This window comes from Hemitrygon akajei, chromosome 23 (genome assembly GCF_048418815.1).
Source record: "Hemitrygon akajei chromosome 23, sHemAka1.3, whole genome shotgun sequence".
Taxonomy (NCBI): domain Eukaryota; kingdom Metazoa; phylum Chordata; class Chondrichthyes; order Myliobatiformes; family Dasyatidae; genus Hemitrygon; species Hemitrygon akajei.
The window spans coordinates 37731381-37757490 of record NC_133146.1 but is presented as its reverse complement, the minus strand read 5'-3'; the positions used below and the strand labels follow the sequence as shown (position 1 = coordinate 37757490).

Genomic DNA, 26110 nt, shown 5'->3' with positions numbered 1-26110 from the left:
ATCCTGATGTAAAACAGATGAAACAAAGGCTCACTGTAAGCACTAAGTACAAATTTATAGACATTATCATGACCTGAAAGTACATATATGCACATCAGTACATCCATTCAGATTCTGTTGCATGAACAGTTAGAATATCAAATGTCCAGAAACATTGAGTTAAGAATTGTTTCTAATAGTAATAATGCAACATTATCTATTGTTGGAATCTTCAGGTAGCGTGTAGGGCAGCTCAGGGATCCACATATTAATCCAGGATGTTAGGGTGGATTTCCTTAATAGAGAACACCTGTGCAAGACTTTGTTTAACATGGGCAGCCAAATCTGATATTGCTGGCAATACACCAAGAATAACAGGAGGTGAATTGGGATACATTTTGAAGGATGATGTTGAAATCTTGCAAATGTATTGAATAAAATGCTCAGCAATTATCAACTCAGTATATTTCTGTATCCTATTATTGGTGAATCAGTTGGCATTGCAGTGAAGGATATTCTTTACACTTGAATGAAATCTTGCTTTTTCTCAGTGGTCCAGGTGTATTGATTTCACTCCAGATTTGTAGATTCTGAAGTGACCAACGAGACTAGTTTTGGATCCGGAGACTCTTCCATAGATGGGGTAGGACTTAGGTTGGGGTGAGCAGGTAGTTTGTGAGGTAGAGTGCTCTTTCTGCTTCTGTGTATTCAAAATACTGTTGTATACGATTCTGAATGCTTTCCCGTCCATTTTGAAAAATCATGGGTTCCATTGTATTTTAGCAATGCCAAAAGGAAATTTGTGAAGTAAATTAGAATTTGTTGGTTTGTTATGTGGCCCGGGTCTTATATCGTGGGTGGTCATGGTCTTTCCATGTCCACGATTGTTCTTAGCAAATTTTTCTACAGAAGTGATTTGCCATTGCCTTCTTCTGGGCAGCGCCTTTACAAGACGGGGAAGGGTGGGGTGAGGGGACCCCAGACATTGTAAATGCTCTTTAGAGATTGCCTTGGTGTCAGGCGTCAGTGGTCGCATAACCAGGGTTTGAGATATGCGCCAGCTCTTCATAGAACCATCCAACACCTGTGATCATGATCAGCCGGCTAGCACACCTTGCCCAAGGATGATTGCAAGCCTGCAGAGGGAACCTCTTACACCGACGTAACTCCACCCTGCCGCCAATACTAATCAAATTGCTTCTGATACAATACGATCCTTCTGAACTGTTTAGAAGATAATATCCTGAACATTGCTAATTGTCAGGTTCTACAGCAGAGTAAAGAAAGTATGGCAAGATTCAACTGTCTGCAGGATTTTGAGTGATAAGCAGCTTATTCGACAAACTGATAGTATAGGATTTGTTTTTATAAATTTATGGTAAAACTAAAATCAGGGAATGATAGAGATCGGCAGATAGAACAACAAATTTCAGGTCAAGAATACTTCTTCAGAAGTAGAGTGAGAAAAACAAGCGCGTTTTAAATTCCGGAGATGGGTGGACCCAGCGCAGCTTGTGACAGATAGTAAGCCGCGGAACAACGTTGTTAAGGTAACGATTATTTTAAAAGCCCGCAGGTGAAGACAATATAGTTTTGTTTTATAAAATTGCAATGTTCCTCTATCTCAGTGTGATCCAAACTGAAGTCTTCTCATTCACTGGGTGGGGTGGAGGGGAGAGAATCAGATTCAGGTGTATTATCGCGGGCATGTGACGCGAAATTTGTTAACTGAGCAGCAGCAATTCAATGCAATATATAATTTAGAAGAGAAAAAATAAATAAATCAATTAGAGTGTACGTATATTGAATAGATTAAAAATCGTGCAAAACAGAAATATATATTAAGAAGTGAGGTAGTGCCCAAAGATTCAGTGTCCATTTAGGAATCACATGACAGAGGGGAACAAGCTGTTCCTGAATCGCTGAGTGTGTGCCTTCAGGCTTCTGTACCTCCTACCTGAAGGTAACAGTGAGAAAAGGGCATGCTCTGGGTGCTGGAGGTTCTTAATAATGGACGCTGTCTTTGAGCCACTGTTCCTTGAAGATGTCCTGGGGACTTCGTAGGCTAGTGCCCAAGATGGAGCTGACTAAATTTACGACCCTCTGCAGCTTCTTTCAGTCCTGTGCAGTAGCGCTCTCCCCCATACCAGACAGTGATGCAGCCTGCTAGAATGCTCTCCACGATACAACTATATAAGTTTTTGAGAGAAGAGGGCGGATATGATCCTATTTTATATCACCTAAATCTTGTGTGCTTCAACATTATAGGTTACTGCATGTTTGGCTTCCCGTCATACTCGCTTTAGGATTTTCCGTTGCTTTTGATATCACGGTATATCTATCAACTGGCTTTAGCTCGGCGTTACACAAACTCAGTGCCACCTCTGCACCCTCCCAGCGGCACTTGAAGGATGTCATAAAGCCAAGACAAAGCGGCAATTTGATTGGTAACAGCTGATCAAGACCCGCCCTGCTATTGGCTGTAAGTTTCTACGTGACATCACGAAGGTGGAGCCGTAGTATAAGGGTCCCTGTACAACGGTTGTTTTACTGAGTGACAGTGAAGACACGTGCTGGGAGGACTCGTACTTGACGTTAATAACTTTGCTATGATCTGGTTGTTAGTGAATATCTTTGAATCAGGCTGATGAGCTGCACAAGGTAATAATAATATTCATAGATTCTCGGGATTGTTGTCTTTACTCACACAAAAGGAGTGTTATTCCAATAGAATTTCACAGTAAATCATAAACTCAAAGAGATTCTGCAGATGCTGGAAATCCAAAACAACGCACGCAAAATGCTGGAGGAACTTAACAGGTCGGGCAGCTTTGGAGAGGAATAAGCAGTCGACCTTTCAGGCAGAGATCCTTCATCAGTTCAGATAAGGGGTCTCGGCCCGAAATGTCCCTGTCCAGAGATGCTTTCTGACCCGCCGGCTTCCTCCAATATTTTGCTCAGGATTTCGCAGTAACGGATCTAGTCAGTACTGATTCATTTGCTTGTTTTCTCCCCCGTAAGTTCTGGCAACTTCGGGCAGTGGGAAGCTGTTCATCAGGCTAGTCATGCTGTGCGCTGCTGTTAACCATATGCTATAAAAATTCAACTTCCACATATAGTTTGCGTGATATTTGGCTATCTTGTACACATGCATGAATAACAAATAATTATCGTTCCCCAAGAATTCGACTCACATAACGTTTAAGAGTTTTTAAAGGGAACTTTTGACATTGTGTCTCTCCAAGGGCACAGTCAATCTCCGTAATGAACATAAACGTCCATGTTCAAATAGCCGATATGTTAATCTAAATACCTTTTGAATATTTTTAAATGCGTGAGTTAATATCGTGCATGATACAGATTTGGCGTGTAGAGTGCCATATACTAGAAGCTCTCAAGCGATGTATGTTAATTATTTACTCCGGCTGTTAGACTCAATAGTTTTATGAAGCAATCAACAAATTCTGACCATGTTGAACTTGGTGTTTCAGGGTTTATCATACTTTCGACAACAGATCGCTCCCAGACCTGTCTATTATGCCAGTCGATTTAGCCATGAGACTCTGCCTGGCACACTCCCCACCGATGAGGAATTTCCTCGGCTCCTACGAAGCCTACAGAGGGTTAAACGCCGCCGGCAGGCTCAAGCCGTTGCGGCCCTGCATTAATGTGCGGGCAGGCGCCGATCCTTGCAAAGGCGCATGGGGCCACCACGACCGAGGCAAGAGGAAGAAAACGGTGGTGTTTGCGGACGACAAGGGCTTCGCGCTTACTGCAGTTCACATTTTCTCCGAATTTGACGACTGTCTCACTGAACTACAATTTGAACTGACGGATCTCGACAACGAAGCCAGCGGACTGAACCATGAAGAAAGGAAGCCGCTGGTGCTGGACTTCCCGCAGCCATCCGCCGATTACCTGGAGTTCCGAAATCGCCTGCTTAAGAATTTTGTCTGTCTGGAGAACTGTATTCTTCAGGATAAATTAATCTCGGGCACCGTCGCTGTGAGGAATCTTAGTTATCATAAAGTCGTTCAAATCCGAATTACGTTCGACACTTGGAAGAGTTATAAGGATGTGGACTGTTCGTTTGCAAACAATGTTTATGGCTGTTCTGAAACGGACATATTTTCTTTCGCTATTGAGCTGCCACCCCCCACACTGCCACACGAGAGAATCGAGTTTTGCGTCTCCTTTAAGAGCGGAGACCGAACCTACTGGGACAACAACGATGGCAAGAATTACGGGATTGTTCACGCCGAATGGAAGTCGGATGGGATTCAGGTCCCGCTGGTCTTCGAAGACAAAGTGATGGCGAAGGCCTCCGAGAAGATGCAGACTCTAGAATGCGACCAGTATGGAAGCCCCCGAGCATCGAGTGGCTTGGTTCCCGAATGGCACAACTGGAGCAAGATCGAGTCGGCGCTTCCGTACTGGTGACCGATTATAGCGATGCTGTAGTGTTTGCTGGAGAGTTGCCTCAATTTCCATATTAAAGTTATGAAAACCATGATGTGGATCTGTAAAATCCCTCTCCCCAATGAATAGCTTCCATCTGTTAATGTTTTTAATTTGCTTCCACGTACTGCAGGAATATTCTCAAAATAGATTAGTGGCTGATCACACTTTGCACTTAATGTATCTAGAGCACCAAATATGAGTAATGAGTGCATAAGATGAGAATTTCTATTGGATCCTGTGGTGATGGACTGTAATTCTGGTGTTCTCTCGCTCTTAATGTTTGATCGATTTGAAAACTGAACAATTCATCAAAGTGCAAATACAAGTCGCAAAGGGGTGTGTGTAGCCCTTAAATAGTGAATCGAGATAGTCTGGGGACTGTCAAGCTAGTCCATGTTAGTGATGTAGGGAACTTGCCAGCAATGTTAGTAATCATATTTGTGTGATGAGCTATAGGCATTAACTAGAAACTCAATGCACTTTATAGAAAATTTGAGTGCCTTTTGTTCAGTGAGTAGCATTGCTAAATACAAAGATGCTTTTACCAAGTCAGATTTAAAGCAGAGATGGAAAAAATGAGGGTTTTGGTCAAATCAACTGTCTTGGTTGAGTAGAGAAAAGGGGCAGTAAATTAATCCTTCCAATGTTTAGGACTTGCTTTAAGTTTTTGCAATGGCGATCTCTTTAAAGTAAAATTTGAATTCTTTTTTCTCCATACCAAAAGACGATTTTACATTTGGCTCTCTAGATGATTGAAAGAAGCTCTACTAGGAGGAGGTCCTGAAAGCAACTGTGGTTAGCACTAAGATATAGCAAAAATATTCTAACACATCTTTTGCTAGTTAATACAGAAGTGTTGCTTCTCATGAACATTCAGGTTTTTTTGCTCTGCTCTGTGACCTCCCTCAAATTTAACCTACCGTAGGTTTTAGACAAGCCTTGCTTTGTGCTGGGAATCTGACAATTGGAGGTCTATTTCTAAATAACAATCTGCCCTTAGTAGCAATGCTTTTAAATAACCAAGATTGTAATCTTTTGCACTGTTTTCAAAATCCTGATGTGGCACTGTATATTTTTCTAATTGTATGTACACAAAGCTGTGGTCCTCTTGGAAGAAATGCTCCTTCATATTGAAGGTTAAAAGTTAAACTTGGTTACAAATGGGTGGATAACGAGAATAAGATGTTTTCTGGAGGCAGCAATCGTATTTTGATTCGTTCAGAATATTAACCCAAGGCATACTTCTTTCCCCATTATCTATTCCTCTTAATGGCATTAGTATTGCCAGTGTGTGGGGAAATGTCATTTAATGCCTGTAAACTTGTAGATTTAAAGTTTATTCTTTAAAGTTTAAGTCATTTCACCTTTTGATCAGTAATGTAACATGATACCATCTTGGATAAGGAAAAACTTTTGCCTCACCTTATCTAGATTATTTAGAAAAAGCTTGTAATTTCCTTTGTGAAAAGGGCATGAAGCGCTCTTAAATATCCATGGGTTTTTTTTACTACTTTAATGGGGAGTATATTCTAACTGGTACTTGTTTTCATCAGGCAAACGGAAATCTTACAGTACAAATTTTGTCAATTTGAATGCAGACCCTGTTTCCACAATTTTCACAATATTTACCTGAACAAATGCATCTTCCTAGATATTTGGTTGAGCCTGTAATACCTTTCAAGATCATTGCCTTCATATTTTGCAAGTGTAAGCATTTTTTGCTCAGTAGAATTATTTTTTTGCTGTCTCAGAGGCATGCATATATTCCTGAGTGGCTCTCTGTTCCTTGGCAATTGTGAGGTCCAATCTGTTTAGGTGCAGCGCTCTTTGTACTACCATGTGTGGTCAGGCATGTCAGTAATACCCAAAATTAATAATCCATGCACCAAATTGCATGCCATCTTGGTATATTCATCACAATATAAATTCATCTACTGTCTGTTAAATGTACCAAATAGTTCTTTTGCATGCTGACCTCCACTTCTGATAGTGGAACCAAATTTTTTGAAGGCAGATTTCAGTGCTATGAGAATTCAGGTTTCCAATATCAAACTCCAGGCAATAAATTTAATTTAAGTTTACAAACTGTCATAATGGATTTTGGACCCTTGCCTCTCAATTTTAAGCACTACTTGGAAAGTTGTGTTCAGCCTCCAACCTTGTAAGTTGGAAACCTGTAAAACAAGCACCGAGGATAATGTTTTTTTATTTGCCTTGTGCATGTTTTCTCTTCATATTTTTCATGTACTTCTAACTTTTTTTATTTCATATCTTTTAGCAGTATCTTTCTGGATCAGATCCTTCATAACATATTCCTTTGATCAAATATCTTCATTGTTCATATTTACAACCTTGTAGAGACTGAAGTATTCTGATTAATGTCAGATTATAACCCATTTTGCTGTTTTGCACTTTATCCAACTAATATCCCCTTTGTATTCCTTGGTGACATAATTTCATTAATACTTGTACACAGTAATAGCTTGGGCTTTGTCTGAATCCAGTACCAGGCCTTTGAATTTAGTTGCCTATAGAAATTTCTCCCCAAATTCCTTTCTAGACCATGATGAGTGCTGATGACTGACCTGATACCATCAATACTTAAGTTGCATTTGACAAGAAGCACTTCTATATCTTTGGTTGCAGCCTTTGTCTCAATTATTTACTACTTTGCTAGTCAACGCAATTATGATATAATTTAAAATGTGAATGTAAACTGTCCCTGCTGAATTCTGTAGATTATCAGACGTGATGAAGTGACATGTGAAACTGTCTAGAGTGGTTGAAACGGGCTCTAGAGTTGCTGAAATATTTTCTACTGGGGGTTTTGTTGGTGAAAAGTAAGATTATTTAATGGCAAGGGACAATTTGAGGGGAATGTATATTTTTACTTGGTGCCCACTACTTTCCTGCACTATTTCTCCCCCCCAGTGATGCTGCAGTCGATAGGTTAGTAGTTTAAACACACTGGTTTTCCATGGTATTTGATTAAATTTTCAAGATTAATCCCATAAAAGTGAATTTTTTGAGTAAAACATACACCCTTCAGACTATCCCTTTTAAGAAAATGTTGTATAAAGAAAAATAAATGCTTTATATTGTTCAACAACTTTGTCTCAGTGACATTTTGTGGGTAAAATATAATTCAGCGATTTTTATGGTATTTTAAAATCTGGCAGCTGCTTATTTCCTGTGATTGGGTTTGAAATTGGGACGGGGGAGAACTAATTGCACCAACTTTGGACTCAGATTGGCAAAATAGTTCATTGTTCAAAGCGCTGGAGCTGAAGTTCATTTGCAGAACATTATCCAGTAGCAGTCTTCGTATGCATGACTTAACAAAAGGTACGGAGTTTCTGAATAGTGTCAACAGTTTGGCCATATAAATAGATTTTTATTTTTATAACACTTGCTAAATGTAAAAAAAGTGCAAGATTCTGGAATTTGACTACACATTGACATGATTATTGGCCACACATGTATGGAGGTGATGGGGCTTATATATGATTCAGTACAGTGCATTTTTGGCAGTATCGGCAGTAATCTTTCAGATGGATTTGATTACAGAGTGAAAGGCAGCCCATGTCCAGTATACCATTGGGAAGGGGGTGGTGGAAAGAAAAGGAAACCATAGTTAATACTATGCATTTTGAAATCATAAGAGGGGTGCATATGCAAAACCTTAAAAGGACAGCAGCTTAAAGCTCTGTAAATATTACAAGAAATGGGAGCAAGAGTAGGCCATCTGGCCCATTGAACCTGTTCTGCCATTCAATAAGATCATGGCTGATCTGGCTGTGGACTCATCTCCACCTACCTGCCTTTTTTCCCCATTGCCCTCAATTCCCCCACTACACAAAAATCTATCCAACCTGAGGTTTGTCTGTAGAGAAGTGATGGAAAGCTGAACAATCTGGTGGTGTTGCTATAGCTTGTTGGTCTGAGATTTTTAGCACATCTTGATGCTTCTCTCCCCCCCCCCCCCCCCCATTACATTTTCTGCTCGGACAGTTTCCTGTGAATAACTATGACTTACAGAGTGCAATAGATTCATCCATGTGCACAAATGAGTCTGCACTTTCCTCAGATCAGTGCACAAAGTTGCCTAGTTTGTTTTCAAAATCAATTCCTGTTTGCATTTACAACTTTTAAATGTACTCTAGTCCAAACTGCTCTGTAGTGATCCTATTCTTCTTGGTACAGTGACCAGAGGTTTTAAGAAGTACTCCATCTATTTAGAGAATTAATTTCTTAAGTTTCATCCTAATTTTTTCACTATTTTAGTTTGAATAAATTTGGCACTGAAGTATGTATTCCAGTTTACACTGGTATATAATTTGCATTTATGGACTTGTTTGTTAGTCTGTTTCCACCTCTTTTTTTTAACCTTGTAACATTATTCCTTTTGTCACTTTAAGTGTTGCTTTTTATTTTCCAGTCCCTTGCTTTTGTTAGCCTTTTAACTTATTAAATTGAAGAATTTAGAGAATCTACAGTTGCTTTCTGTGTTTGCACAAACTTCTGATTCCCCTTTAAATTGGAATGATGCTGAAATTCATTTCAAATTCCAGTACAGATTTATTAAAGTTCAAAGACCACAGCCAAGTGAAATTATAGAATAACTCTCTGGGAATCTAGGATACTGAGGAAGATGGCCTTTTCTGGTAATGTATGTAGTTTTTTCCTGGAATAAATGCTTAAGCTCATAAATATTGCACATTAGCTCATATAGCTTGTGTAACCAATTTTCTGCATGTTACTGATTGAGAACTTAAAATACCTGACTGAATTGCTGTCTGACTTTCTGGTACTTTGATTTTAACCAAAAATCTGCTGCCTAATGTCCATATTCCACATGTGATTGAGCAGTTTCTCTTTGGAGACAGGAGAAGAGTAGAGAAGATGAGACATAGCATGTATACTCAAATTGCATCCCATCGTGGCCAAAGAAGACCATTCACCTTTGGAGTTTGGGAAGAGAATTGACCAAATAAATTTGTCCCACTTTCTCTCCTTACCCCCCCCCCCGCCCCCCCCCCCCCATAGCTCTTAAATCTGCAGGAAGAATTAAGGACGTAAGTTAATACACCGCATTATAGCAGAAACAACTGTTGGAATTGTGTACTTTATGCAATTGCAGGGCAATCTGGACACTGCCAAACATAATTTTATTAAAATATCAGATTTTCTAGAAGCAGCAATTACTAATCCAAATGAATGCCTGAAAATATGCAGTTTTTGAAGTAAAGGGAAAGTAATGTTGAGTGAGGTGGAAGGGACATTAGTTCTATGAGAAAGTAACAGTAAAAAGTTGAATTGATTTTTTTTAATGATGCTGTAAAAGCTACTCTGAAAACCAAGCAATGCAAGTTTAGAAGTGTACATTTTACTAATTTAGCAATTAGATTTTAATTTCTGACCTGATTTATTCAGTACCAGCCAGTACTAATGCACATATTCAGCTGAACAGTTGTGATCAACACAAGGGCTCTTTTACAAGTGGAAGGTAATGATCACAGAGCTCAAGGTTAGGAAATATCTTTGTGCACTAAAACAGCACAGATGGTTGGGGAATGTTGAATGAGACGATGGCCTCTGTATGATATGCAAAATAATGCAGCTGCTAGAAATCTGTAAGGGTCTGGAAACATTAATCTATTTCTGTTTACAAAAATATTGGCTGACATGGTGAGTGTTTCTAGAATCTTGACTTTCTGTGAGTGCTTTTTTGTCTTTTTTAATGAGCCTATTGATTCCTGAGCATGAGATTTGTATATTTACTGATGTGCTAACTAATTTTACACTTGGTATAAAGGAGAGAATTAATTTTAAGCGAGAAAAAGATTGTCAGATTTTCCCCTCTCTATCGTTGAGGAGGACTAATGCTGTTGACTTAATGTTTGTGTTCCATCATGTTTATAACATTTCAAATTGTTAGTTCTTGTGATTTGTTGTAGAGTTGCAAATTATTTATTAATGGTCATTGTGTTATTGTAAAACAGCACAATTTTTCAGTTAACCAAGGGATAATTTAAACATTGCTGTTTTCCCCCACAGAATTGGGAGCTATGCCAATTATTGCAGGTAATTAGAATCATATTGATGACAGCACCTTATTTACATTTGATAAGCAATTTTTTTTGTATATTTCCAGTGTTGATATGTTACTTCAAATAAATAGTCAATGGCCCATCTATTGACCTGATAATCTGATTTACTTAAACTATGACACGAGGAGATTGGAAAAATTGAAGGTGAATAAAGAGAAAAGAGCTTTGGAAGACACAAAATGTTGCTTAATTTCCATTTACTTTATTAATAATGTTTGAAACTAGTAATTTGAAGTTGCTTGTTTAAGTCATTAATTCAGAGCCTTGTAGAGGGAATGAGGGTAATGTCAGGATTGCAAAACTCTATTGCAGAAAGGGAAATAATGGATTGATGTGGCCTGTTTTCATAACAAAATGCTATCGCAATATCTTAATCTGCACTGGGCAGGACTGTCTGGCAGATAGTTAAGAGTCTCTCTGACAACTCAATGGCTTGCTAATGTTTAACAAAAAATAACCCAAGTTATATTGCTTCAGTAACAATTCCTTCATTTTGCTATGTCTGGGTGGAAAAGAAAAAAATTGGTGGTAAGGATTTAAGGTGATATTGTTCAACGTTTGCTATTCATTTCAACTGGAAGTACTTTAGACAGCAGGGAAATATTCTGGCATACAAAACTTCGTTGCAAATGTACCTGGGGACACTGGGTGCTTGTTTTCGTTCTGAAGTTTCAGGTTTTAAAAAAAATCTATTATAACTAATAAGCTAATTTGTAACTTGAGCTTTTGGGACACTTTTTTTGGAGCTTGCGAGAAGGAATGTCCAGCTAATTCAGCAGCAGCTACCAATAAAAGCAAAGTAGTCCCAAGTGGAGTGGTCCAGTATAAGATTGAGATGTTACTTGAACCTGTTACTTGGACCCTTAACCTTTACTCTTTAAACTACTCTGATTAAATTGCTTAGAAGGCTTGTAGTTAAAATTATTGACAACATAATTTTCTATCTTAAAAATTATGATTAACTAAGGTAGGGATGCAGGGTCATGTGATGTGTTGTGGCTGCATGATGTGTGAGTTAGTGGATGTCATTGTGGTTCCTGGTGATCAGATCTATAGCAAGCTGTTAGTTGTTTAAGAAACTTGGCTTCAAATTTGATGACCTGGAATCTGACATTTAAACATTAACATATCGGGGGGGGGGGGGGGGGGGAATGACCTGGATATATGCTTCAGGGGGCAGTCATACCTATGAAATGAATTGCCTCAAATTTGGCCTGTAGTCAGGGAGAAGTGGGTGTGATAGCAAATGAAGCTGTTGGGGGATCAAAGAGATCGTGCTGGATGAGCCTCAGCCATTGAACTTGTCCAACAGGTCTGAGATTGGAATTTCCCCGGTGAATGCGAGTGGGGGCCGCAGAAAAGATGGGTAGATTAACTGGCTGCTCATCTTTCCTGCAGCAATGGTTTAGGGATTTTTTCAAAGGGGGGGGTGAGACAGAAATGATGTAATTGGGGATGGAATAGTCAACAGACTAGACAATTCTCTACAATGATCGAGAGTCGTGAAGGCAGTGTCACCTGCCTGGTACCTCAGTTTAGAATATCTAATTTAATTTGCAGAAGCTTATTAATTTGGTGGGGGGGAGATATGGTTGTCCACGTGGATACCAGTGATCTAAGTAGAACAAGGAATGAGGTCCTGCTGAGGGAATTTGAAAATCAAAAATGTAAAACCTGAGCCCCATGCATATTGGTGCAGGATCAATATGTTTAGGGAGTTATCACAAAGGTTAGTGTGGAGGAAGTGGGTTTTAATTAATGGGACATGGCATTAGTATTGTGGAAGGAGGGAGCTGTTCTGATGGGACAGGCTCTAGTTAACCCCATGCTAAGACCAGGGTCCTGACCTGGTCTTAATCTCTGGATTATTACCTGAGCCACGAGCAAATTTGGCTAGGTTAAATAAAATTAGGGAGTTAAATGCGTGGCTCAAAGACTGGTGTGGGAGAAGTGGGTTTTGCTTCTTGGGACACTGGCACCAGTACTGGGACAGGAGAGAACTGTTCCGGAGGGACGGGCTTCACCTGAACTGGGCTGGGGTTAGTGTCCTGGCGAATCATATAACTAGGGCTGCAGAGAGGTCTTTAAACTAACTAGTGGGGGGGGAGGATTCTTGAGAGCAAATAATTAAAAAGACAATGGAGAAGGTAATGGATGTAGATAAAAGTAGAGGAATAAAAAGACAAGTGTGTCAGGAGGGGAAAGAATGTACGGAGATAAGCGTAAAGTTGTACAAAAGGAAAAGGTAGGAAATAAGTGTCAAACATATTTGTAAGTCCTTTATTTGAATGCACGTAGTATTAGGAATAAAATTGATGAGTTGACGGTACAAATAATTACGTATGGTTATGATATTGTGGCAATTACGGAAACATGGCTGCAGGGTGACCAGGACTGGGAATTAAACATACAAGGGTATTCAACAATTAGGAGAGACAGGCAAGAAGGAAAAGGAGGTGGGGTGGCTATGTTAATAAAGCAAGAAATCACTGCAATAAAGCGAAATGATATTGGCTCAAAGGATCAGGATAACAAAACAATTTGGGTAGAAATAAGAAATAGTAAAGGGAAAAAAGCAGTGGTGGGAGTAGTCTATAGGCCTCCAAACAGCTGTAACTCAGTTGGTCGGAGCATAAATCAGGAAATAGTTGGGGCATGTAATAAGGGAACAGCAGTAATTATGGGAGATTTTAACTTTCATATTGACTGGACTAATCAAGTCGGACACGGCAGCCTTGAAGAAGAGTTTATTGAGTGTATTCGGGATGGGTTCCTTGAACAATACGTTACTGAGCCGACAAGGGGGCAAGCAGTCTTAGATCTGGTCCTGTGTAATGAGACAGGACTAATAAAAAATGTCCTAGTAAAGGATCCCCTTGGAATGAGTGACCATAACATGGTCGAATTCCATATTCAATTAGAGGATGAGAGGGTTGGATCTCAAACAAGCGTACTGAGCTTAAATAAAGGAGACTCTGATGGTATGAGAGCGGAATTGCTTAAGATGGATTGGGAAAATAGATTAAAGGGTAGATCGGTACTTGATCAGTGGTGTATATTTAAGGAGTTATTTTACAACTATCAAGAAAAATATATTCCACTGAAGAGAAAAGGGTGTAAAAGAAAAAATAGTTATCCGTGGCTAAGTAAAGAAATAAAGCAAAGTATACGACTAAAAAGAAAGTTATATAAGGTAGCTAAATCTAGTGGGAAGATTGAAGATCGAGAAGCTTTTAAAGATCAGCAGCAAATAACAAAAAGATTGATTAAGAAGGGGAAGATAGATTATGAAAGTAAATTGGTGAAAAACATAAAAGCAGATAGTAAGAGTTTTTATAGTTACATAAAAAGAAAAAGGGTGGCTAAAGTAAATGTTGGTCCCCTAGAAGATGAGACCGGGAAATTAATGGTAGGGGACATGGAGATGGCGGAAACGCTGAACAAATATTTTGTATCAGTTTTTACAGTAGAGGACACTCAAAATATCCCAACACTGGATAAACAGGGGGCTCTAGGGGGAGAGAAGCTAACTATGATTCAAATCACCAAGGAAATGGTACTTGATAAATTAATGGGACTGAAGGTGGATAAATCCCCTGGACCGGATGGCTTGCATCCTAGGGTCTTAAGGGAAGTGGCGGTTGGGATTGTGGATGCATTAGTGATAATTTTTCAAAACTCGCTGGACTCGGCAATAGACAGAAGGCTGGGAATTATAGGCCAGTTAGCCTAACATCTGTGGTTGGCAAAATGTTGGAATCGATAATTAAGGAAACAGTAACAGGGCATTTGGATAAACATAGCTTAATAGGACAAAGTCAGCATGGCTTTACAAAAGGGAAGTCATGTTTGACTAATTTGTTGGAGTTCTTTGAGGACATAACATATAGGGTAGATAAAGGGGAACCAGTGGATGTGGTGTATTTGGACTTCCAAAAGGCATTTGACAAGGTGCCACACCAAAGATTATTACTTAAAGTAAAAAATCATGGGATTGGGGATAATATTCTGGCATGGGTGGAGGATTGGCTTTCTAACAGAAAACAGAGTTGGGATAAATGGTTTATTCTCAGACTGGCAGTTGGTGACTAGTGGTGTTCCGCAGGGGTCGGTGTTGGGACCCCAACTCTTTACAATCTATATTAATGATTTGGAGAAAGGGACTAAGTGCAACGTATCGAAGTTTGCTGATGACCCAAAGATGGGAGGGAGTGTAATGAGTGCGGAGGACATTGAAACCCTGCAGGGGGACATAGATAGGCTGAGTGATTGGGCAGACATTTGGCAGATGAAATATAATACTGACAAGTGTGAGGTCTTGCACTTTGGCAGGAAAAATAATAGAGCAGGTTATTATCTAAATGGAGAGAAACTGGAAAGTGCTTCTGTGCAAAGGAATCTGGGGGTCCTGGTGCAGGAAACACAAAAAGTTAGTATGCAAGTGCAGCAGGTGGTCAAGAAGGCCAATGGAATGCTGGCTTTTATTGCTAGGGGGATGGAGTATAAGAACAGGGAGGTCTTACTGCAGTTGTACCGGGTATTGGTGAGACCACACCTGGAGTACTGCGTGCAGTTCTGGTGTCCATATTTAAGAAAGGACATACTGGCTCTCGAGGCAGTGCAGAGAAGGTTCACTAGGTTAATTCCGGGGATGGGTGGGTTGATGTATGATGAGAGGTTGAGTAGATTGGGACTCTACTCATTGGAGTTCCGAAGAATGAGAGGCAATCTTATTGAAACATATAAGATTGTGAAGGAGCTTGATCGGGTGGATGCAGGGAGAATGTTCCCAATGATGGGTGAAACTAGGACTAGGGGGCATAATCTTAAAATAAGGGGATGCCGTTCCAGGACTGAGATGCGGAGAAATTTCTTCACTCAGAGGGCAGTGGGGCTGTGGAATTTACGGCCCCAGAGAGCTGTGGAAGCTACTACACTCAATAAATTCAAAACGGAGATAGACATTTTCCTGGATAAAAATGGCATTGGGGGATACGGTGAGCGAGCAGGTAAGTGGACATGAGGCTAGGTTTAGATCAGCCATGTGATCTCCTGGACCAGTTTTCGATAGCCTGGATGGGTCGGAGAGGAATTTTCCAGATTTTTTCTCCTCAATTGGCAACTCGTTTTTTTTTCCCCCGGGTGATCACATGGGTTTGGGCGGGATGAATAATAAAATAAAATGGGCGGCATGGTGCCCTGTTGGTTGGCACTGTTGCCTTGTGGGATTCGGTGAAAACTAGAGTTAAGATTGGATCAGCCATGATCTTGTTGAATGGCGGAACAGGCTTGAGGGGCCGATTGGCCTACTCCTGCTCCTATCTCTCATGTTCTTTGTTCTGACAAATAGCATAACCAAGGCTGTGGATAGAACTTTAAATGGTAGCAGGTGAGGAGTGTGGGTACTCATTGGATAAGAATAAATAAAGGGAAGGAGAGCACAGGAGAGGTTAATGAAGTCTACAAATATTTTAAAAAGTCAATTTGGAAAAGGTTATGAATTTATCTTAATGGGTAACATGGAGACAAACTTAAGAAGAGGGTGGTGAATGCAGGACTGAATGCCTACAGCAATGAAGGTAGATACGGCTTGAGATACATTTAAAAGATCAATGACGATAGCAGTGTGGGCATCGGTTGTGGCTGAAAGATCACAGCTGGGAACTAAATATGCAAGTGTATATATCCAATCAATAAAGCAGTTACGTGACAGACGGGGTGACTTCTTAAAAAAAAAAGAAATCAAATCCTTGGGGAGGGGGAGAAAGTGACATAGGGTCAGAAGATGTAGAAACCTTGTGGTTCGAGTTAACCTGTAGGGGTCTAAAGACCCTGATGGGAGTTGTACTCTGGCCCCCAAACAGTCACCAGGGGTGGGGGTACACATTACAGTAAGAGATTGCCTGTTACAAGCCCTTGCTATGGTATAACAGCCATAGGAGACTTCAATATGCAGGTACACTGAACATCCAGTTGGCACTAGATTACAAGAGAAAGAATTTATAGATTTCCTATCAGATTTTTAAAAATATAAATGCAGTTTGTGGTCGAGCCCAGTAGGGTGAAGGCATTTCTGGATATGATGTTGTGCAATAAAATAAATTTGATTAGGGACCTTAAGGTAAATGACCCCCCCCCCCCCCCCAGAGGCAGTGATCATGTTATGATAGAGTTGACCCTGCGGTTTGAGAGGAGAAGCCAAAATTACATCAGGCTGCTAAACAAGATGTGAGCCCATAGTCTTACAGGAAAGGCACTAGCATGGATAGATGATTGGTTAATTGGGAATCATGCCTAATTATGCCTCATTGTATAGTCATAGATCGACTATAATGTTAAAACTCTCTAGGGCTTTGGAGGATCAAACACCATGCTGAAAGCATCAGATACTGCAGAAAATTGGGACGGGAAGGCAAGGTGGGCCACACTTGGGTCACCTTTCAGGATGTTTCCCCCACCTACCCTACCAGACCAGAGTCCACAGTATGCACCTGCTCTCTTAGACCCTGAGACATCCTGAAACAATTAGTCAGCAAACTGCATTCCTTCAGTGCAAATTGACAGAGAGAGATGTTGCAACTGGGAGTTTGGGGCATGTCTGCTTCACTAATTTTGCTTCTGATCCACATTAAACATCCAGGTGTCTGGTTTGAAGCCCCCAGGCAAATTTTAATTGCATGAAGCATTTATTCCACTGAAAACTTAAACAATGGGTGTCTTGTTGATTTAACACCACATTGTACCTCTTGCATTCCTTCCCATCTATTGCATAATTACAATTTCATTAGCTCTTTCATGAACCTGTTTGACCCAGCATTGTCCTGTGGCTGTGGGATAGGCGGGAAATCCAAATTGGGTAGATGCTGCCTTCTTTCCATTTGCTTTGTATCTTGCTTATTTAAGCAAAGATTATTCACCTTTGTTTTGTACTTAACCTCTTGTTTGGGTTATTGGCATTTTGGGACTTGAATGCTTAAGTGAGAAGTTGGATCTTAAATACTTGAATTGCATTTTTTCTTCTGCTCTAAAATGCTGACTAATTGAGCAAATGATTCTAAATGATCATTAAATAATCATTAAATATTTTCTCATGAGAAATGTATTGACTGAAATAAAATTCACTAAGCATTGATTGCAGTATTTTTGCTGTTAAGTAACTTAAATATAAAACATTAGTTTGTTATAATTTTGATCATTCAATGCATGCAATGATATTTAAACATTTGGTCTGTATTGCAACTAAATCTCCTATGTTTTAACAAGTTTTGTTTAGATTTTGACATTTCAAACTATAAATATCAATTGTTTCCATTTCTCCAGATGCCATGAAGAGCCATTCCACAAATAGATTTTTAAAAATTCTACGCACGGGTTTAAAGAAACTAGTTTGTTAAATAATTTAATAGTATATTCTTTACCATATATTTTATTTTCTATGTACCTGCCAGTGAAACTTTTAAACACATCTATCCAATCACATTAGGTCTACAGTGGATGAAATCTCACTGGTTCTCCACCTGACCTTGGATCACCTGGACAATGGTAACATCTATGTCAGGCTGTTGTTTATTGATTACAACTGAGTGTTGAACACAATACCACCCTCAGTTCTAATCAACTATCTCCCTCTATCTCCTTCTGCAACTGGATCCTTGACTTCCTAACCAGGAGACTACAGTCTCTGCATATCAGAATATCATCTCTTCCTCACTGACAATCAACATTGGTGCACCTCAAGTATGCGTGCTTTGCCCACTGCTCTACTCTCTCTACACCCATGACAGTGTGGCTAGACACAGCTCAAAGACTATCTATAAATTTGTGAACAACACAACTTCTAGCATCATTTCAGATGGTGACAAGGAGGCCTACAGAAGTGCAGTCAACATCAATATGACTGAGGAATTGATTGTGGAGTTGAGGGAACACAGACTAATCTTCAAAGGATCAGCAGTGGAAAGAGTGAGCAGTTTCAAGTTCCTGGGTGTCAACATCTCTGAAGATTTATCTTAGGCCCAACATATTGATGCAATTACAAAATGACAATATTTCATTAGGAGTTTGAGGAGGCTTGGTATGCCACCAAAGACGCTTGCAAATTTGTACAGATGCAGTGGAGAGTATTCTAACTGGTTGCATCACTGACTGATCTGGAGGGACACTGCACTGGATTGGAAAAAGCTGCAGGAAGTTGTAAACTCATAAGCACTGGTCTACCCAGGATAGGGTACACCATCAAAAGGCAATGCCTCTAAAAGGTAGCAAAACCCATCACCAGCATTTTGGACTTGCTGTTTTCTCATTGCTACCATCAAGCAGCCTGGAGGCATACACTTAGTGTTTCAGGCAAAGCTTCTTCGCTATCAGAATTCTGAATGGACAATGAATCCATGAACACTATCTCAGTTTTTCCCCTCTTTTTGTACTTTTTAAAGTATATTTTTATATACTTTAATGTTGTTTTGGGGCAGCAGGGCAGGCAATGCTAGTTTCACGACATATGCCAATGGTATGAAACCTGATTCTTATTGTGGAAACAATCAAAAGAAATACTGACACACACAAAAAGCTGGTAGAACACAGCAGGTTAGGTAGCATCTATAGGGAGAAGCACTGTCGACGTTTCAGGCCGAGACCCTTCGTCAGGACTAATCGAAAGGAAAGATGGTAAGAGATTTGAAAGTAGTGGGGGGAGGGGGAAATGTGAAATGATAGGAGAAGACCGGAGGGGGTGGGATGAAGCTAAGAGCTGGAAAGGTGATTGGCGAAAGTGATACAGAGCTGGAGAAGGGAAAGGATCATGGGACGGGAGGCCTCGGAAGAAAGAAAGGGGGGGGGGGGAGCACCAGAGGGAGATGGAGTACAGGCAAACAACTAAATATGTCAGGAATGGGGTAAGAAGAGGAGGAGGGGCATTAACGGAAGTTGGAGAAGTCAATGTTCATGCCATCAGGTTGGAGGCTACCCAGCCGGTATATAAGGGGTTGTTCCTCCAACCTGAGTTTGGATTCATTTTGACAATAGAGGAGGCCATGGATACATTTTGACAATAGAGGATATGGTAAATCCAAACTCAGGTTGGAGGAACAACACCTTATATACCGGCTGGGTAGCCTCCAACCTGATGGCATGAGCATTGACTTCTGTAACTTCCGTTAATGACCCCCCTCCCCTTCTTACCCCATCCCTGACATATTTAGTTGTTTTCCTGTTCTCCATCTCCCTCTGGTGCTCCCCCCCCCTTTCTTTCTCCCGAGGCCTCCCGTCCTATGATCCTTTCCCTTCTCCAGCTCTGTATCACTTTCGCCAATCACCTTTCCAGCTCTTGGCTTCATCCCACCCCCTCCGGTCTTCTCTCATTTCGCATTTCCCCCTCCCCCCACTACTTTCAAATCTCTTACTACCTTTCGGTTAGTCCTGATGAAGGGTCTCGGCCCGAAACGTCAACAGTGCTTCTCCCTATAGATGTTGCTTAGCCTGTTGTGTTCTACCAGCATCTTGTGTGTGTTGTTTGAATTTCCAGCATCTGCAGATTTCCTCGTGTTTGCGCAGAAGAAATACTGTACATGTCTACCCATTCCCCTTCCAACATAGGTTTCCAGTTATTGAAGACCTGAGACTGCGTATGCTGCGATCTAGAGCAAACAAAATGGCTGGAGGAACTTGGCAGATTGCACAGATTCTGGTGAAGCAGACAGATGCCTGACATTTTTTTGCATCATGACTCTGCATCTATAGACTAATTGAAGTACATTAAAATTTATGAATCTGCATATATAATAGGATACCTGTAATTAAATCTTCCCAAACTGATTAATTTCTGCTTGTTGATCTTGACAGTCTTGTAGCATTTTCAACAGATTAAGTTCCCTCTGTAAAGGAAGTTAACGATAAACGTATAAATCAAATAATGGACATCAAAACCAAGAGTTAACAATTTCTTTGCAGAATGAGTGTTCCCTCTTGTGTTTAAAGCTCTGTATTTGAACGTCCTTAGAGATGCCTTTTTGAAAAAATATTCTTCACATCAGCATAAACCTTGTTGAAAGCTTGCATTCTGTGGACTCAAATCTTGAAATAACTTGGATTAAAATCAATTTATCACCTATCGCTGGTTTCCTTTCAAGGGCTGGTAATGAACCACCATCTTGTACCACTGCATTCTTCTGTTGAAAGTACTCCCTCAGTTCAGAATTAGAATTTTGCAACATGGAGAGCTGATGACACTTCTGAGATTAGGATGATGCATGATGGTGGTTCATCAGTAATGTGAACTTAACCAAGTGGTTGAAATAATTGGTAGGTTAGCCTGATTTTTGTAATTCTAGATGTTACTGAGTGTTTACGGCATTTTGTTTTTAATTTGACTTTCTGGTAATAGCAGTGTTTTGCTTTTGCATTTTAATTTCAGTTCTGGGAATGGAAATAGCCAAATTCCATTCAATTCTTCCTGTAAATCAAGACATTTCAAATGTTTTTAATTCAACCAACTTTAATCTTTTACCTGTGAATCCTGGTGCCATTTGTAATTAAAAAGGAATGCCAAAAGTTGAAATTGTTTTAAAGCTATAGTAGTTTTGAGCTGCAATGTATTTTTTTTCAAGAAATACTTCGCTGTCCATTAAGTAATTTTTTTACACTGAGTTATTGATTTGGTATCAGATTTCAGGAGAAGAGGAAGCAAAAGTAAAAGGAAACCAGGAATACATTTAACATTTCACTCAATTGTGGGTCTAAATTTCAAAGTTTTAAAACTTGATTATTTTAAGAATTTTAATTGTTTACTTTGTATCTATCATTGAGGGGCATGCATCATGAAAATAACATGAGTACGTTTTATAGTTCAGACAAGAGCATGATTGAAATCTGAGTGATGTTAGCAACACTTTAATGATTTTGAAGATACGGGAAATGTAACAAATTGAGTTTAAGGGAATTGGATCGCATTAAGTTAAATATTAAACTCCAGCTGAGGATAAAACATAATTTAATATCCCTAAACTACAGTAAACATTTCTGTATTTGGGACTTGAGCTGCATCACTACCAACTTTATGAAGCTTGCGTAGGATGTGAACAGATAAGGCCTCGTATCCCTCACTTCTAATTGACAATGGGTTGAATTTTTAGCTGTATTGCTGCAAACACCCTGTGAATGTTGGCAATGTCAATACATTTCTTGTACATTACGGAACTCTTGTTGAATATTTGATTATGATAAGAGGTTGCCTTGTGTCAATGATCAAAGTTCTGTGCTAAATCAGATGTTATAAACTTGAGAGCAAGCATGAAGGGATGGCACTAGTTTATGAAAAGGAGGAGGAAATAAGTAACCATTGTTTCTCATCTCTAACTCCTACATGCTTAAATTTGCTATGAAGTTGACAGGAGAAAAAGGTTGTCTTGTGTACAGTGAAATAGCAAGGCTGAGCAAAGCAGGAAAGAGGAGTGTTTTCCCACAGTCTGGAAGAAATGGACTAGAATAATTTCAAATGGCATTCAGAGATTTGCACTTGTTTATTAATTATAAGGAGGCTTCCAATTAAAATTCCTTCCTTTATTCATGGTGATATAATTTTGACTGATTTAATCAGCTTTAGCACTGCTATTATTCTCTTAGTTGGTAAATATTTCCAATTTCTATTAAATATATAAAATGTACTGAGTCCCCAAGGAGTACATTTACTGCCCAGTAAAGAACGGGTGCATTAGAATGCTGAGGACAATAGATGGATTAAGTGATGGGAAGATTCTTGAGATACAGCATAGAATAGGCCCTTAGGGCCATGTCATTCAGTAATCCCTAATTTAGTCCTAGCCTAATCACAAAACAATCTACAATGCCCAATGAACCTACCAACCAGTATGTTTTTGAACTTGGGAGGAAAACGAAGCACCTGGAAGAAACCCACACAGCCACAGGGAGACCAAAACCCCTTACAGGCATCAACGGGAATTGAACCAGGGTTTCTGGTACTGTAAAGCATTGTGTTGACCACTATGCTGCTGTGCCAGTGAAGGGGATCGAGTGGAATTGGTAATTGGGGTCTGGGGAGGTGGTGCATGAGAATGAGCTCAGCAAAATCATTCTGTCTGACCTCCATGCTAGTGCACATGTCATGCCTACCACCAATAGATTTGTCCACAAGGGTTGATCATTATCATGTAATGGAATTGTCGTTAGATTATGTAATCAGGCATTCACTATTTATTGTTGAAAGCAATTACGCTGCAAATTTCATGTTTCAATTTAAAGTGATATAACCTTCATTTTCTGCTTTTTGCCCTGACATGGGTATACAGGATAGTTTTATCCCTGGAGCAACTAAGAAGTTTCCATTTAAAATAGAAATATTATTCAGTTGAAGGATTTTTTAAAAACTCATGCAGCATATTTTAGTATGGAGTTCATTTCATTTGTCTTTATGGTGTAACTTTGTCACATATATCCTTGTTGCTCCGTCTGACACTTTCATTAGAATCCCTTGGAGAATTTGAAGATTGATGTTTTAAAGTTATCTCTGCATTTAGTAAGCTGCTGTTCAGATAATGTGGATTGTTTCTGAAACATTGCAAGTGCAGGTTATGCTGAAATGGCAGAGGAGGAAATAAAGAATGTAATGCAATCAGTCTGCACCCATCATGCGGTGAAATTAGCACAGGCAAGCATACCAGCTGATAGTACAAATCTAGTGACAAGTCATCGTGGGCTTGTTTAGAAATGTGCTTCATCTGGTGCACTACTTGTACCACAGGCTCCATACTTTCTAGATTAGTCAAATTCCACACTTTTATTTGCCCATGCCTCCCTTGCATGTTGCGGGTTATCTCCAATAATTGTTAAATATGCAGATTATACTTTTATCTAAGAAACAGCTGATATACAATTAAGCTTTTGCATTTTCGAAAATAGCCACAACAGTCTGAAATGTTATCAGATTTTACGCAATTGACTCATTTCTGAAGTATAGGAATTGTTACTTAGGTCTGGCTTTGTTAGTATGTCTGTATAGAGATACAATGGTTTTCAGTAGAGGCTTTTTATGATGCAGGTCTGCCACTGATGTTGGCTGTACTTACCCTAAGTGGAATATCGGTGTGCATACTCAATGAAAGAACTGCAAAGTAGTTTGAATGCGTAGGACAGCATATTGCATTGCAGTGCAGTTGCAATTTGGAATGTAAACAAATTTGCCACATGATAAATTTACTTTTAAGTTGAGCATTTGGGCAAGGTGGAACCCATGTGTACATTTTGCCAGATCTTCTGTGTAGTAATAGATGATAATTATTAAATTAACCCTATAATTTCTTAATCAGCTCCTTCAATTTAACTGATTAGTTCATTTAATAAAATGTCTTTTCAATGAAATGAAGTGAGTTGCAGGAGTTTGAGAAGGGACAGTAAGAATCTTAACACTTCCGCATCAACGTTACTAGTAATCTGCAAGATGTGACTTGAATTTATTAAAATATATAGATTTGATTTCACTAAAAGCATTGGTCTCCATGCATATGATGTAACTGCAAACTTGCTTGTCTGCCTTTACAACTTCAGTATTTTCTAATACCTGCAATGCAAACTCATGCCATCATAAACTTAAAATTGATGGTGGTACTTTCAGTTGGGCAGAATCTAGACATGTGCACTAAATGTACTATACTCGACTAAAATTGCTATTTGCTGTTTGTGAAAGATATTGTAAAGTTGTTTGTATAATTTGATAAGACACATGCAGTGTAGAATCTATTGTAAAGATTATATTCTTAGCTATTTTAAATATAATATTGCACCTGTAGGTTATAATTTACAATTTGTTTTTTTTTGCCAAGATTATTGAACCTAATCCATTCTGGCTGGATTAAATTTATTCCAGAGTTGTAGTTCATTATTAAGGTGCTGTATTTTAAGTTTCAGACTTGGGAAACTTAAATATAATATGCACTTCTTTGCGAGCTGCCTGTGTCCTTGGATTTAATTCTTCTACCATTACCCTATGATTAATTACATCTACACATTCCTGAATATTTCCTTCCTGGTATTGTTTTGACTCTGTATGAATCAATCTGAGGTTGTACTTTTAGTTGTGTACATACCAGGGAAGGTGAAACTGCATTGCCTCAGTGAAGTTTTGGATTAGTATTTGAAATAGATTGTTAGGCAATTTCTGCTGTGGCAAATAGATACCATGTTGAAGGGACACTTAATTTGCTTATTCATTGACATGGGAACAGTTGGTAAAATTTGCCTATTAAGTCCATCCTGTGTTTAATTCAAGTTTACATTGCTTTCAATTTTGTTAATAGTGAAGAGTTGTGGAGAGCTGAATACAGGCACTTGGTGTCAAGTGTATTTATTTTCAAAAACAATATTGCTGATTTTATACTTGAGTAACTTTGATCTGATTAGTAAATTCTCTTTGTATTTCAGGGTTTAAATTTTGTTTCAGGATTCTTTTCCTCTTTTTAGACTTTTTAACCAATATTTTTGTTGTGGCTCCTGTCTCATTTTGGTCTTGTTTATTATGCCTCTTGAAAATGGAAGAGGTTTAGAAAAGTACCCAGCTTGTTTTAATTCATTAATCATATAATCATATAACAATCACAGAACGGAAACAGGCCATCTCGGCCCTCCTAGTCCGTGCCGAACTCTTAATCTCACCTAGTCTCACCTACCCGCACTCAGCCCATAACCCTCCACTCCTTTTCTGTCCATATACCTATCCAATTTTACCTTAAATGACACAACTGAACTGGCCTCTACTACTTCTACAGGAAGCTCATTCCACACAGCTATCACTCTCTGAGTAAAGAAATACCCCCTCGTGTTTCCCTTAAACTTTTGCCCCCTAACTCTCAAATCATGTCCTCTCATTTGAATCTCCCCTACTCTCAATGGAAACAGCCTATTCACGTCAACTCTATCTATCCCTCTCAAAATTTTAGATACCTCGATCAAATCCCCCCCTCAACCTTCTACGCTCCAATGAATAGAGACCTAACTTGTTCAACCTTTCTCTGTAACTTAAGTGCTGAAACCCAGGTAACATCCTAGTAAATCGTCTCTGCACTCTCTCTAATTTATTGATATCTTTCCTATAATTCGGTGACCAGAACTGTACACAATATTCCAAATTTGGCCTTACCAATGCCTTGTACAATTTTAACATTACATCCCAACTTCTGTACTCAATGCTCTGATTTATAAAGGCCAGCGTTCCAAAAGCCTTCTTCACCACCCTATCTACATGAGACTCCACCTTCAGGGAACTATGCACTGTTATTCCTAGATCTCTCTGTTCCACTGCATTCCTCGATGCCCTACCATTTACCCTGTATGTTCTATTTGGATTATTCCTGCCAAAATGTAGAACCTCACACTTCTCAGCATTAAACTCCATCTGCCACCATTCAGCCCATTCTTCTAACCGGCATAAATCTCCCTGCAAGCTTTGAAAACCCACCTCATTATCCTACCTTAGTATCATCGGCATACTTACTAATCCAATTTACCACCCCATCATCCAGATCATTTATGTATATTACAAACAACATTGGGCC

General features: G+C 39.4%; 1 protein-coding gene across 1 annotated transcript; it reads left to right on the top strand.

Moving 5' to 3' along the window:
- The first annotated feature begins 2500 nt into the window (after positions 1–2500).
- ppp1r3cb (protein phosphatase 1, regulatory subunit 3Cb) lies at positions 2501–7549 on the top strand. Its single transcript, XM_073027431.1, has 2 exons — positions 2501–2640; positions 3471–7549. The coding sequence occupies exons 1-2, from the start codon at positions 2627–2629 to the stop codon at positions 4417–4419; spliced, it is 963 nt and encodes a 320-aa protein (XP_072883532.1). The 5' UTR covers positions 2501–2626; the 3' UTR covers positions 4420–7549.
- Positions 7550–26110: the final 18561 nt, after the last annotated feature.